The following is a 14,862-nucleotide window of genomic DNA, read 5'->3' as shown; positions in this document are numbered from 1 at the left end:
CGATAACATATAAACAGCGGTCTGGCTAGGCATTAATGGGAAACTTCGTGTAATACGAATAAAGGTCTATTTGGACGTATCTTACTTGGCATGTTTTCGTGTGATTCGGATGTTTTTCGCAAGGTTCTGACAATTGTCGGATGTTTCCGTCTATTTCAAACAGGGATAGGTTTGGTTGTATTTTAGGCCTAGTCTATATTACTCTGGACAATTCCGTCTGCTATAGGTCGGTTCCATAATTTTTGCCGTACAGACAGTAATTAGACTTAACATGGAGATAAAATCATAATCCCTTAGATTGAATTGCAATTTTAATAATATCGGCTACTATTTACACGATATGCTATTGAGAATTTAAAGAAAACCCAGTTAGTAGGCATTAAAACCTCTTAAAATGCAATATTGCTAATAAAAGTTTCAATATTACAACGTGGTCAAATTGGTAATTTTGTATCAATTTCCCTTTTTCCGAATTGTCCACGATACAATTTGGTTGAAAAGGGGAGGTGGGATGAGTGGGGAACAAAGCGAACATAAGTGGCATCGGCATATTATCGATTATTAACTATTTGAGCTCTATGATATATATTCTAAAATCCAAAAGATCGTCTATTTACATATTGATTTTGATTTTACACTTCTACTAACTCATGTACTTTACATGCTACTCATAGCGAGTAAACACCTATCCCTTATTTGAAGTTTCATAGAAACTATTTGCTAACCCAGATCGGTCCAAAAAAATTGTAATTTGATTTCCCATTTTAAGCGAAAAGCTCATGGATAATGTCTGTAGCAGAGGAGCATTTTCTTGCTTGTCTCAAAAACATCTTCAGCTGTGTCTCCGTTTCTTTATCTTTTCTCGGGTATTTCTTCTTCTTTAACATTTTGTCGGCAAGGTAGTGAAGCCATAGCACGTTTGAGTGAGGCTCAAATGGCTCCCAGTCGTTCCTATGAAACAGGAAGGAAGGACAATAAAACTTGTTTTTCCTTTAAGCACCCATATAAACATAACATGGTTCAAACAATTTACTCTAAGACTCTGGTCAGTCACTAGAGCTCGAGGCCACGAGCAGGTCCTTTTCATTAGCGTTTCAGCACGAACGTTTCTTCCAGAGGTCTGTATGGGATTTAGCAGTGTCAGACCTCCGGCAGACCTGTCCCCGACTGGTCTCAAATATTCCTTCGGGTGGATAAAGTCGCGTCCCGCAGCGCTAATAACAGGGGCAAAGAGAACGCTAAAAGGTTCCCTTCAGCTTACTAATACGATTCTATTTTTTTTCTCCAAAAACGTGGTGAGCGAGGAAACAAACTTGTGAAAATGAAAGCGATCTCCGCAGTTATGAACACTACTTAAGCAGTAGTGAAAGAAGGCCTGAAAAAATTCAGGCCTGTACGGGATTTGAACCCATGATATCTGCGATACCGGTGCAGTGCTCTACCAACTGAGCTAACAAGCCAACTGGGAGCTGGTCACTATGTTGGTTCCAAATAAACTCGTGAAGCGGTGAATAAATGGCTGTGAATATATGAAAGTCATATATTTTCACTACTGCTTAGGTAGTGTTCATAACTGCAAAGACCGTTTTCATATTCACGTCTTTATCCGCAGTTCAAATATATGACTTTCATATATTCACAGCCATTGAAACAAACTTGATTCTTTCCCTTAAACAGTTAGACTTTCTGGAGTGTAAATTCCGATAAGATAAGCACTTACAATGTAAACACGACAATTTTCTTACTGCTACTCGTGCAGTTAAACAGTACGTACTTGTTTGCTTTCTTCATGAGCCGATACACATCAAATTGATAGTCTCCTCTGCCAGTGAACAACGATTCATCCTCTGCCATGTTACAAAACACCGTCACGCCATCTGCAGTAAAAGAAAAAAAAAAAAAACAAAACAAAAAAAAAAAAAGAGGGACTTTTAATCCAAAAGAAATGATTAAGCATCAAAGAGAACGTAAATAATGGAAAGGACGTTTTTATATGGTCTGGTTCAGAGAGAACTTGGAATTTTTTTTTTCGAAATTTTCCTGGAAAAAGAACCAGTGTAAACTCAAATAAAAACAAGCCAGCAAGGGCGGAAAACGTGCGCAACCACGTCGCTTTTTTAATTTTACATCTGATTGGTTGAGAGGGTGGCCCGATTTCTCTTGATCAATCACAGAGGTAATTAAAGCAAAACCAATGTAATATCTTATTTCTTTCGACTCTATAGAAACTTGCTCTTTGTATTTGTATTTGGGTACCTTTTTTCAGCCGTGAGAGAGTAAAGTCGATCAGACTAACTCGGACACCATGACTCGGTACCAGCTTTTTCTCTCCTTGCAAAGTGCTCTCTACAAACTGGTCCCCAGTCTTACAAATTAAAACATTTCCCCAGTGCAGATCACGGTGCTCAAATTCAAGCGCGTTCTCAGCCACCGCCAGTCCAAGGGCCGTCTGATGCAGTATGCTCCATGCCTCTGACAGGGAGTTGAACTCAAAGCTCTCCAAATCTTTGCCACCATTTGAAAACTCGAACACAATGAAGAACTGATCACTCGGGAAGATATCTACAGTATCAACAAAAGCAGAACATTTTAAGCAAATGAAGATCATCGCAGTATATACTCAACTTAAGCAGTTGAGAAATAACTGCTTAAGTTGAGTATATACTGCGATGATCTTCATTTGCTTAAAATGTATTTTCCGCAGTACAAATATATGACTTTCATGTATTCTTATCACAAAAGCAGAACAGCACATCACATGAAGAAGGTTATAGAATAAGGAAATATCTTAAAGTAAAAAAGTGACAGCTGTTAATATTTTTAATTTTAAACGCGGGTATACCTGAATACCCAACTAGCCAGAGTGTGATTAGGGGTGAGAGAAGAGGCAAAATGATGTAAATTGTATCTAAAAGCGGGAAACCTGAGGGAGACTTGAGCAATTAAATCGCTATTAAAGCGTTACACTCTCACACCAGTTTGCATAATTCACCATACTGTTCTATTTACGCTTCCTAAGGTGCTGATAAGGAAATTTTTTAAACAATTAAAAGCTTCTTCAGTGGTTGATCATTTCCTTTATTCCCTTAACCTTAATGTTTGATTCTGGAAAGATATTGTAAGGAGAAATTAAGAAATTAGATGCCAGTCACTTTTAGGGGTCAAAGGATCAGCTTATCCTTTTCAGAGACTGGACAAGTATGCGCACAAAATATAGAGCCAAATGTCAATACAGTTTATTGAGTATCTCTTACCAGGCTTGTCATTTTCTGATGTGTGTTTAGTATCCCATTTGTCCCACTCCGATATCAAATAGCTGGGATATCCACCTTGAATACACGTCACACTTAACAACAAATAGAATTCAACGTAAAAAAAAGTGAAATTTAGCATTCAGAAATGTGTAAAATGAAGAGTCTAATTACTGCATGAAATAGCGACTGGACAATGGACAATGCTTAGCAAAATGTAAGTTTTGGACAGTCACTTCCATGGATGGCCCAACATTTTGTCTGGTTATTTACGAATGTAAAAAAAAATTGAATTCCATCAAAATCCAGGTTTTAATCATTTTAAACATTCAATATCATAGGCATTCTTGAAAAATCGTGTTTGAACGTCAGTCTCCGATTTCAGACGACAGAGTCTGATTTAGACACTGGTGCCAAAATATGACATTGGTGTCCAAAATCTGACACTAGAATCTCAGATGAGACACTAGTGTCCAAAATCAAACGTGAGTGTCCAAAACTAGACACTTGTGTCTAAAATGGGACACTAGTGTCCAAAATTGGACATACAGGTGTAATAATAATTTTAATAGTGTCCAAAGAGTGTGTTTAAACTGGACACGAGTGTCTTAAATCAGACATCTTTACAAGGCTTTGTTTGCCAGTTTTGAATAGTAAAGAATTATCCTTAGTAGCAAGCAGTTGTTTGGGTCTTTGATGACTGGCAAAGCCTCCATCTGCAAAGCGTCTAATTCTTTGAGTTCTGTACCCTTGCTTCATCTCTGCTCCATTTTTCAAAGATCCCCTAAAAATGCCAGCTACTCGGGCAAGAAAAAGAGGTATCAAATGGTATCAAGAAGTAAAGAGCTGTACCAACCTGTGAACAGTGATGAAGGTTGTGGTCCCATTGTCCTTAACATTTGGAAACAAAACAGCAATAAATGAATGAACTGACACCTTTTTAGGCATTTTATTTAATTTATTGACTGACAGAATGACACAAACTAATTATCTGATGGAAAATGTTTGAAATTCTTACATTCTCAAGAGACTCTCCAAGTAAACTCAGCTCCCTATTAAAATGAATATTGACAATGTCAGCATTCACAATATTATTGAATCATTTATGAAGGTTTTCATATCATAAGAGTTCAAATCATTTGTACTTTATGTGTTAAATTTAAAATAGGAGTTTTGAACCTTACTTGGAAATAACAATCTCAGGCAAAATTTCTTCAAATGATTTCTGAGGTTCACCATTCACTTGAAAATCACCTTCAACTGGGATGATCTGTCAATAACATACTGAATTTCAAACACATTAAAAAAACCATGCACTTTAAACCTCCAGAGCTAAACACTTAAAACATAATTATTTGTATATTAAGAGAAATCACTGCATACACAAGTGGAAGATAAAAAGAAAGAACGTTCATGTTCTTGGTATATGATGCTTGTCTACTTATACCAGAGTTACACAAAGCATACTAACATACTAACTGACTCTCATTGCTTATTGCTAATAAGACACACCGAAAAATTGGTAATCAATTTCTGGAACATCGTTCCATTGCATCAATTCAAGTGAATTTTTTGGTCCATCTTTGTTAATTGCCAACTGAGTAAACCAATTGGATTGACAATTTTGAAATTGAAATTACTTTTCAAAATAGTGTCCAGGAATAATGCTGAATAGCCAAATCACAGCCAGACACAAACAATAAGAGAACAAAAAACTAAACTACACCCCTGTTTATGACACAATTTATTGCCTGTGGCCAGAAGTGTTGATTTCATTATAATAGACAAAAATCAGTATAATTCACCTTCAGTGCAATTGATTGTCCATTTTTATACTGAGATTTAAATACTTCTCCATAAACTCCCTCTCCAATTTTAACACAACGCTCCAGTAAACTGCAAAGGAAGAAAATTACATGTTGTAACAGCCTCGTCAAGTACAGCAGTGTAACTTAATTTCATTGGCTCTGTAACTTAGCTCTTCAATTCCTAAGATCTGATTATTATTTCTCTTTTCTGGATTTCATACTTTTCTTTTTGAATGAAGTATGTGAATTTTGTGTGGTATCAAGGTAACACAGATGCTTACCTCTTGTCTAAGATTTCTGAAAATTTCAGTGGTCTCTCTTGATTGCACTCCATCAGGACTTTCTCAAAATTAGTGAGTTCTTTTACTTCTTCAGACTCCTTTCCAAAGTTTGTTTTGGTAAGGTTTTTCTTGACTGGAGTTAAAGCTTCCTTCAAAATGTAAGAAATTAAAATTGTAAGTATCATTTCAAAATGAGCTGATTACATAGAAGAAACTTGTGTACTCCAATATATTGTATGTCACATGCAAAACATAAAATTGATTATGCATTTAGAAAATAGATTCCATGTTGATGTGCATCTGTTGAATAACAGATCACTGATGTTGTCAAAATGTGGCAAGAAGAAAAAAGTGGCAAATGAGGTGCAGCCAGTTATGACACTGATGTTCTTCCAACATTTTGACTTCTCCTGCAATCTATTACTTTTTAGATACATGGCAATGCATTATTGGATGTATCTGATTTACATGGTGACATCATCCACGTGTCAGTCCTCTAAAAGATCGTAACTTAAAACCAATCAAAATGTGTGTATTATTCAGCTTATCATATAGCAAATTATTATTCTGCTCATCATCATCATCATCATTTCTTCAACAGTTAGGAGTGCACTTACAGCAAATGAGAGCTGGGACTTCCCTCTGTTAATGAATGGAAGGCTTCCATCACCAGATAATGTTGCTGTGAGATATTTACCCTTCTTTTTTAAGGGTGTTATCCTCAACTTCTCCAAGGAAACCACACACTCTTTCATCTCTTTGGATGTCCTGTCACTGCTGGTTAAGCTCAAAGTTTCAAGTGCTACTGAATTTTTGTGCTCATCAGATGACAACTGGCTAGTTTTCTCGTTGCTAGGTTTTTCAGTTGAAGATAACAATAACAATGATTTCTCCCACTGAATTGGTGTGATTCTAATTGGTTCCAAAATAACCTTACCATCTATTGAATAAGAGTTTTGGGAATCTGATTGGCCTACTCCTCCAATTGCTAAATAATTGTCACCATTAAATACTGGAGTTGAAGTGGCATAGGTTGAGTGGCAGCTGTCAAATTGATAAACTGCGTTGTTGTTTTTGTTAAGTTGGATGCAGTCTTTATTTCCTAAATCGCGATTTTCTCCATCTCTTGATATTGAAGAACAATCGCTGAATACAGAAGCATTTCCACTCAAATTTGGCTTTCCATTTGACGTATTTATACTTAAATTTGTTGGGTTATTGCAACCAGATTGAAAAACAACATCTTCTACGCTGTCTTCAACACAAATGACATCGTAAATATGGCGGGTGCTTTTCTCTCTAATCTCTAAACTATCATTCACCAAAACAACCTCAGGTGTTTTGACTACCGACTTTTCACTTTCCGACGGACAAGTTGAATCAACATTTGAACCTTTTTGTGTTGATAGCGGCGTACAATTACTGAATAGTGTTTGCCTTTTCCTTTTGAACTTCCTCTCCTTTTGGTCATCAGCTGACGAATTTGAAGTATGGCTGTTTTCTTTGTCATCGATTATTATAAGTTCTTGTTTCTCAACGATTGGAATCGCACAGCTTTCGTAAGCAGATGAAGCTTGTGAGGTTGTAACTTTGTTCGAGTGCTTGGACCTGACAAAATAAAACACTCAACCATTAGATTGCCTACAAGCAATAAAACACTTCTTGTCATTTGTTTCCATTTTTACAGTGAATTTTTGTAAACAGGGAGATCGCAATTTAGCTCGGAAATGTGGTTTTGTCCCAAAATTCCACCTGACAAAAAACCATTGGACGATAGAGTTCATTCATCGATTTGCACCGATTAAGGTTCTCATCTCACCTCGGTAAAACGAGGCTGTTTTAACCAGGAATAACAGAGATGTGTCTCACCATTTTGACGACTTCGGCTTGAAAACATTTTTCGATGAGCTTGCTTCGATTTTGGAGGGGAAACCGTTTCCAAACGGGGAATGAACATTTTCGTCAGGAGACAGCCAAATTTGAGCCTTCACAGTCCGATGTTTATGCCTTCCATACGTCTTTACCACTCTTGATTTCTTAGACATTTGACTTTTTAATGAATTAGGACAAAAAAATGCCTATTTCCCAAAGGCAAACTGATAGTTTGAGAACCAAACGATTTTCGAATTTTCCGCTCGAATACTCGGCCCAGTTCTCTGCCACACAAGTTTCGGCTCGCAAAGAGTTGTGGGGTTGTTGACACAGGCCTCCCAACAAGAGGGCGCACATTTTCCTTGCACCCCTTCTCAGATGATTGATTGATAGATAACGCAAAGTTTAGTTATTGCATATGTGCACAGAATTTTAAATTTCCAACAACGATGAATTGTTTGTTAATCAGGGCAGGGTTCATCGCAGCGTCGTTCCCCAATGTTTGGGAAGAAGATAAATCTTGCAGACAATGTTTAGTTCATCGAATCTTCTTTAGGATTCTGGATTTTTCTTAGGGGAGCTCGGCGTCGACAAAATCTGGATCGGACCGGGTCGGATCACAGATTGGATCAGGGACCGGATCACCGATCGGATGACGGATCGGATCGCGGATCATGGATCGGATCCTGTCAAATGAAATTAGAACTTTTGCGTGACAAGCCAAAATAAGGTCCGCGTGGCATAATTGAACGCAGGCCCCATTGAAAGTTTTTTTCCCCCAAAACCTGACGCATCGGATCACGGTCCGGAAAAAAGAAGAGTTTTGAAAATACACAATCAAATCGTTTACAAAATAATAAAGAGTTAAAAAAAAGGGGATGCGAAAAAATTAAAATATTTTCAATGAATATTAGAGATGTTGCGTAACAAGCCAAAATAGAGTCTGCGTGACATAATGAAGTGCCAGTCCATTTGAAAGTTTTTTTGCCCCACAACTCTATGTAGTCTCTTTCACGGCTATGTCGAGGAGTGTTGTGTAATACCGCCATGGACAAAGGCAAGTGAAAGGTACGTATCATTCTTCAATCAGGAGGGGGGCATTGGGATTTTCGGTTTTGGGGTTTTGGCTATTTTTAATTCGGTTTTTCGGTTTTGCTGTTCTTTTCGGTTTGCGGATTTTACGCAGTTTAGCATATGGTTTACGCGACCCGATCCTTGATTCAGTCCGTGATCCGATCCGATCCGGTCCGATCCAAATTTTTGTCGACGCCGCAGGGGAGCTTTTTTATTGCTTTGTCACCAATGGTGATGGACAAACGTCCCAAATAGTGGGATGTACCTTTTCTGATCTCATCTTACTGTATGCCGTAATGAAGACCAAACAAAATCAGTACTGAGAAAATGTTTCTTGCATTTATCGCGTTTTTTCTTCTTCCAAGTGATTTGTACGTAGGTAAGTACCTTTTGTTTGCCAGGCAATTGACGTAACTAGGTAGGTAGAGCACCAAAGTTCCTCTCTGACTCTCTGACTAATATGTTATTGACCCGGTGAAATTAAAAATACATGAATGCATTGTATGTTACCAGGTCTGGCAGATTTTGATCGTAGCATAGTGACATTTTATGCAATATTATGTAATGGTTGCCTTATGAGAATTTTACCTCTACGTGCAGGCAGCGAAGTAAATCTGATTTGTAGTCACCATTAATAGAGGCCCATTTGGCGTTTTTCTTTCATCTCTTTACAAACGAATTTTTAATTTAAAAACACTTGATTTCAAAATCGTGCTCTTAGGGTGTAGAACAGGCGTTTCTTTTGCGTATTTCATTCGAGTGCATGAAAATGCGAGGAGAATGCGAGGGCGGGTCGCGGGTGGAGTGAGGAGCTTTTCAACCCGCGCGTGGCGTCGCACTCGCCTCGCACTCGGTTCTTTCCACTTAAGAAATCAAAAAAATTCAATAAAAGCATACTATTCAAAGTACATGGCTTAAATTGATTATGTTAAGAGATCTGCACTCGAATAATCTTACACAGCGGGTATTGCACGAGCTTGGGAAAATCTTTGAACTTCCTTATACAGCATTCTTAGTTTTGAAAGTTCATTAGAGAAATCGAAATCAAGTATTTACCGATTATAAGTAAGAGCTGTTTCAAAGTTGAAGGCAAATATTAAGATTCCTGTTGGTTATTTTGATTGTTTAAATTACTATTTGGTTCTGAACTAATTTCAACCATTTACGACTCTTGGTATGAAACTGTGAAATAAAAATACTGGAACCAATAATCAGCAGGTAGGTTTCTGACACCTGCTGTGGCTGTCCGCTGGTAGCCGTTAATCTTCGCCATGGCGACCACGCATTTCTATCGTTCATTCCTGCACTTCGCCTTCAAGGAAAATTTAGACAGAAGGCCACTTTAGATTATCTTCTGAGAGCGGACGGCTGTGTACGAAATATTGCGGGCTTCTACTTCGTTACTTTTTAACATTCGTGACCGCGGCAATCGAAAATAAACTTCTGATGCCACAAAACTTATGTTTATATTTTATGCAAATACATTTATCTGTCTATTTTAAATCAAGTATAGCAGTTATAAATAACTCGACAGCTGAGCGATACTGGGCTAAAACATACACACGCACCACATCGCGTCATATCAGCCACTGGAGAAGAGAGGTACCGGTTCTTAGGTCTACAATGAACTGGACTGATTTACTGATAACTACGTTCATGTTTCTCAATGTCGCATTTGACAAGGGTAAGATCCTTTCAAATCTCATCTGAGTCTTTTAGCAGGCGGAAATTTCACTTGCAGGTCACAACATGTTTTAAGAAATATTGCAACTCATGCATGTCGCTCGGCAATTTTTTTTTCGGTTTTCCTTTCCCAATGCTTATTTTTGATGCTCAGGACAATTATGTCTAGTTTCAAACGCGTCTGTTTGGAATCAGAGTCTTAAACGGACTACTTACTGTATCACGTGCAGACACGTTAATTGTTTTGATTCTGCTCATATACAAAAGTGGTTCATTTTCACTTACTCTATGAATGATGCTCATGGACTCATTTAAACTTATTTAGATAAGCGACGCATGAAAACTTGGCGGTACATTTCGCTTCATGAAACAGAAACTTAATTCTAGTTTTCGAGATGTTTTCAATCGTACCTTAGTTTCCAATATTCGAATTTGCAAGTAAATGTTGAAAATCGACGGAAAACGCAGTCGCTCTGAATAAAACTAGGAACTAAAGCGTTGAGTTGAAAAGAAAGTACCAAAACTGCTCTAATAGCAGAGAGGTGACATTTTACAAGCTTATTTTCAACCACCGGCCTTTCTCGGTTTGCTTTAAACATTTCTTTAGCGAGCATTTCTTTTGTAAAGCCCTCTTCGCCCATTTGCAGCCACTCAATTTGTTATATTGCTCAAGCGGTTTGTTGCTATTTTTCCTAATTAGTCACGAAATTCAAATGATGCTGAATTAAGCAGGGAAGCCGGCCTTGACATGCAGTTGTTCTGCGGTTGAATTTTTACGCGATACATTCACATAATTATCTTCATTCCGGATCCTTTCGGAAATAATTTGCTCGATCGTTCGTCTTCGATTCTATAGTTTGATCGTTCGGTTAATGTTCTTCGTTTCCCGGCTCAGTTTTTTTTTCACCTTGCTCTCTTATTTTATTACTGGTTCATCGATTGATTCTTCTTTTAAAAATAGATTGTGTATTTTTCTTTTTGTTTCGTCCATAATTTTGTCTGTTTGTTTTTCCTTTATTCTTCAATAACATTTTTCACTTTATTACTTGTAGCGGATGCAGCTCTCCCGTTCAAAGATCAGTGTGTGAAGTGGCATAATGAATATCGCAGTAGGCACCAGGTAAATTATTATAAGCCTGTATTTAAAAACTTAAGCTGCAAACAAAGTGAAACAGCTCGAAAGAGAAACTTCAAGCTCTCTTTGCCGAAGCTTGACAGTCACTTTCTTTTGAACCACATGTAGATTTTTGTCAAGACAATTAGATTATTGGGTGTCTATTTCTATGCGTACTTGGTGATTTGGGCCCAGACCTCATCAACCCTCTTGCGATACAAATCCCGAGCTCAAAATTTAACAAAGAATTCGCTGAGCGTGGGCGTCAATTAGTGACCTCAGTTGATGAGCGAAAGGTAATGCAGATTATACATATACGAGTAAATTTTGTGGTCGTTTCCATTACGTATATCTGATACCTTTATATTTAAATCTCTATTTTTAAATCCGTTATCTCGAAGACTTCGAATTTCGACAGTTTCAAACTTACACCAGCATTGAATTCCTGAAAATTTCATTTTTAAACTGTAGGTCGGCCCTTTAGTCTGGAGCGACAACCTCGCCCAAGGTGCGCAATCCTGGGCGAACTATCTGGCAGAAAACAATCTGTTTCAACACGCAGCAAACAGCCCGGTGGGAGAGAACCTATATTTGTCCTCTCGCAAGCCTATGGAACCCTGTACCTCTGCAACGAAAGCTTTCTACGATGAGGTCAAATATTATGACTATAACAACCCAGGATTTTCTCTAAGGACAGGTCACTTTACTCAGGTAATTGAACTTACGAACTCGTGAAAAAAGTCCGCCACAGAGAAAATACTTGAATTGGGTAAGTCAAACTGAACTAATCAGCATTCCAATCAGAAGGACATTCGCTATAGCCAGTTGCTTCGTGATTCAAAGTCAGTCATCGCTCGTCTCAGTCAAAGATAATTTGTAGAAAAGAGAGCCTTGCACTTTTCCTGACGTTTTATTGATAAGATAGAGTTACAAATGTTTATCTAGTTTTAATTTTTTTCAAATATTTCTTACAGGTTGTGTGGAAAAACACAAAACAGATAGGAGCAGCATATGCCACCAGAAAGGATGGCAGATTTGTTTTGGTGATAAGATATTCTCCTCCAGGAAATTATCGTTTCCAGTTTAGCCAGAACGTTTTACCAATCAAAGAAGAAACAAAAACCACTACCCCTACTCCCACAGAAGCAAGTGCAACGTCGACAGCCCCTACCTCTCTCGGTGGGGGAGTATCGGGTCAGATATGTTGCTCTTTTGCAAACAAGGTTCTTTTGATAATTTCCGCGATCATAGTTGTCAAAATTGGCTTCTGATAGTAAAGTGGAAAATGGGAATCCTTTCATTTACGATGTCGAATAAATTTCATGCGTTTTAGGTCGTTTAAGTCCTGTTTCGAAGTGAAAGTATTACATTTTGAAGAGGACAACCCATAAAAAAAATTGTGTTAAAAAGTATAGCGTACCTCAAAATGGAAACGGTCTAGATAAGGAAAAAACCCAAAGAGTCAAGACTGAATCAAAGACAACCGATAATGAGTTACAATGGCGGATCACGTATGACGAACTTCGGGCTTAGTTTTTGTAGACGAATAGCTTCGTCGTCCCGTGTTTACAGCTTTTCTACCAAATTTCATAAGATAATAAAACTTGATGAAATACTTCGTAGGTTCATTTTATTCGTTTACCCCGCCCGCCTGCTTATTTAGAGTTCACTTGGTATAATATAGAACTATTTCCCTAAGAAAGGGAGCGCGTATAGTCCTCCCCCCCTAATTTCGCACAAAGTTTTGCTTATGCTTGTTACTTGCCAACGAATTTTGATAATCCTATGATTTGAGGCTCCGCAGAACTCAGCGTAAATGAGCTGGCGCAAAACTGACTCAGTAATAGATCTTCCTTCCTACAAACTGTCTTTTCTCTGAAATAATGTAGATGATTTAACACTAAGACCCGACGCGACGTTTGAAAAGGAAGTATAAGGAGTTGTAATTTTATCGAAATAAGATTCACTGGAATTATTGAAAGCTGCAGGAAACAACGACAGATCTCCATATAACATCTTTGATTAGGATTACTTCGCTACTGGTTTCTAGCCCTATTATAAAAATTTGATTTGCTCTCTAAATTTTTCTTGAAAACAACGCAATCTATTTTTAAAATTACGCAAGACATTGTTTCTTTCTACAAATGTAAGTTTTCTGCTTCACAGTTACTTTTTGAGTTTCCCAGATGACTTAAATTCTCTTTTCTCCACTTAATTCTGCGATTCTGGAACCAGACTTTAACCTGTGTTTCGTTCAGCCCCAAGTCAGCAGCAAGGTAAAATCTTTGAGTACCAACTACATACTGTTGACGATCGAACTCATTTTCAAGCCGCTGCAACTGGTCTGTGGTGAAGATTGTGCGGTTTCGCTTTCTTTTGTATCCAGCCTCCGTTTTCAAACCTCGGTGTTCGCGAAAATCTGCGATAGTAAGGTAAGATTTTTGTTTCATTTAAGCTTATTGTCATCCGATTATTATTTAAGGCTTCTCTGTGTTTCTCAAGTTTGTGTGCAGTATGTTAAAGATGAGCGATATTCAAGAAAGGCCGAGTGCAGTTTTTTTAACAAGGTCATGCACTCTTAGGTGTTTTGTCCATTATAAAGTTAGCTAATTTTCGACGTTTGCAAAATTAGTCTAAGAGGCAAATTACCAAAAGAGATGTAAGAAAAACATTAAAACTATTATTTCAAGTGATTACCTCTTGATAATGCCTTCTCAGGCAAATTTCCTACGCTGAGTTTATGTTGGCAAATTTCATTTGGCTGTGGTCGTGCATCCCTCTGAGTGGCGGGCAATAACAACCGATATTCACCACTGTGTGGCGTAAACCGGGATGTATGAGAAACTTGACGATCTCTTCTTGTTTGTAAAATGGCGTCACATTTTGAAACTTGCGAGGGGTAATAACTGGGTTGATACCCATGAAAATACGAATGCTCTTCGTTGCAGCATGGAAGAAAAACGTAGCCGCGAAAATAACTCTCCGTTTGCTTGAGATCCATTTCTTTTTAATACTGTTTATTGCTCGAGATTTACCCCAGAAGTGGCATATGGGATCGATGATTTTCTCGGATTTATTTCAGAGTTCAAGATCAAACAGATAAATGAACACGCTAATTACATAATAATGAGCAGTGAATTGGTAATTAAACGTCGTTACAGCTATTCATAAAATTTTAGTGAGCCATAAGTTACCTTGCAAAATCTTGTTAAGATACGAGGTGAGGCAATTTAGGCTTATAATTACAACAGCTCAAAAGAAGCCTTAACACGCTAGCCATCTGCACCATGTTTGTTTTGCAGACAAAAGATTTTTGTTATTGCCATAAGAACTCTATAATTGGAATTAAGGGATAAGACGCGTGAGGTTTTTGTTTCGAAAAATCGATTCTTCTCATTCTCTAATTTTGCCATTGTAAGGATTTCAATTAACTAATATGGATCACAGTTGTCGGGGAAACCATGGTTATCAATAGACCTTTATGTCGTCATTTTCGCAGCGTAATAGATAGAGCCATTTAACTTGTTATAATGACTTTTTTAATTGGTTTTTAGGGACATCAAATTAAGCCTTATGGCCAGCATTTGATCATGGAAATCACTGCAACCTTTTGAATGAGCTTTGGGTATTTAGTGCGTTAGAAGTTCGGTTTGTTTGTTTTGAGGAAATTTATGAAATAAAGTTTAGGGGGCTTGACACCTCAAGGAAACTGAACAATTTTCATTTCCAGAGACATTGGCATATAGTTATTATTGCACATATTTTACTAAACACCATCT

General features: G+C 37.7%; 3 protein-coding genes across 4 annotated transcripts; 1 reads left to right on the top strand and 2 right to left on the bottom strand.

The window, feature by feature from the left end:
* Window positions 1–298: 298 nt before the first annotated feature.
* On the bottom strand, window positions 299–7,477 carry LOC113685433 (uncharacterized). Its single transcript, XM_027202947.2, has 11 exons — window positions 7,210–7,477; window positions 5,958–6,948; window positions 5,341–5,489; window positions 5,057–5,147; window positions 4,436–4,521; window positions 4,270–4,303; window positions 4,108–4,142; window positions 3,255–3,346; window positions 2,257–2,562; window positions 1,775–1,877; window positions 299–951 (listed from the first exon to the last, which is right to left on the bottom strand). The coding sequence occupies exons 1-11, from the start codon at window positions 7,383–7,385 to the stop codon at window positions 765–767; spliced, it is 2,250 nt and encodes a 749-aa protein (XP_027058748.2). The 5' UTR covers window positions 7,386–7,477; the 3' UTR covers window positions 299–764.
* A 1,046-nt stretch (window positions 7,478–8,523) lies between these two features.
* On the top strand, window positions 8,524–12,698 carry LOC113685466 (Golgi-associated plant pathogenesis-related protein 1). 2 transcript variants are annotated; one of them, XM_089197511.1, is made up of 4 exons: window positions 8,524–8,665; window positions 11,022–11,089; window positions 11,555–11,794; window positions 12,058–12,698. In XM_089197511.1, the coding sequence occupies exons 1-4, from the start codon at window positions 8,614–8,616 to the stop codon at window positions 12,352–12,354; spliced, it is 657 nt and encodes a 218-aa protein (XP_089053637.1). In that variant the 5' UTR covers window positions 8,524–8,613; the 3' UTR covers window positions 12,355–12,698. The 2 variants fall into 2 exon arrangements, with proteins under 2 accessions (XP_089053637.1, XP_027058780.2); XM_027202979.2 differs by lacking the exon at window positions 8,524–8,665 and adding an exon at window positions 9,787–9,970.
* A 294-nt stretch (window positions 12,699–12,992) lies between these two features.
* LOC113685467 (uncharacterized) lies at window positions 12,993–14,132 on the bottom strand. The gene is made up of 2 exons (XM_027202980.2): window positions 13,781–14,132; window positions 12,993–13,502 (listed from the first exon to the last, which is right to left on the bottom strand). The coding sequence occupies exons 1-2, from the start codon at window positions 14,082–14,084 to the stop codon at window positions 13,222–13,224; spliced, it is 585 nt and encodes a 194-aa protein (XP_027058781.2). The 5' UTR covers window positions 14,085–14,132; the 3' UTR covers window positions 12,993–13,221.
* Window positions 14,133–14,862: the final 730 nt, after the last annotated feature.

Source organism: Pocillopora damicornis, chromosome 2 (genome assembly GCF_964200805.1).
Source record: "Pocillopora damicornis chromosome 2, jaPocDami1.2, whole genome shotgun sequence".
NCBI lineage: Eukaryota > Metazoa > Cnidaria > Anthozoa > Scleractinia > Pocilloporidae > Pocillopora > Pocillopora damicornis.
This window is presented reverse-complemented; position numbering and strand designations above follow the sequence as displayed.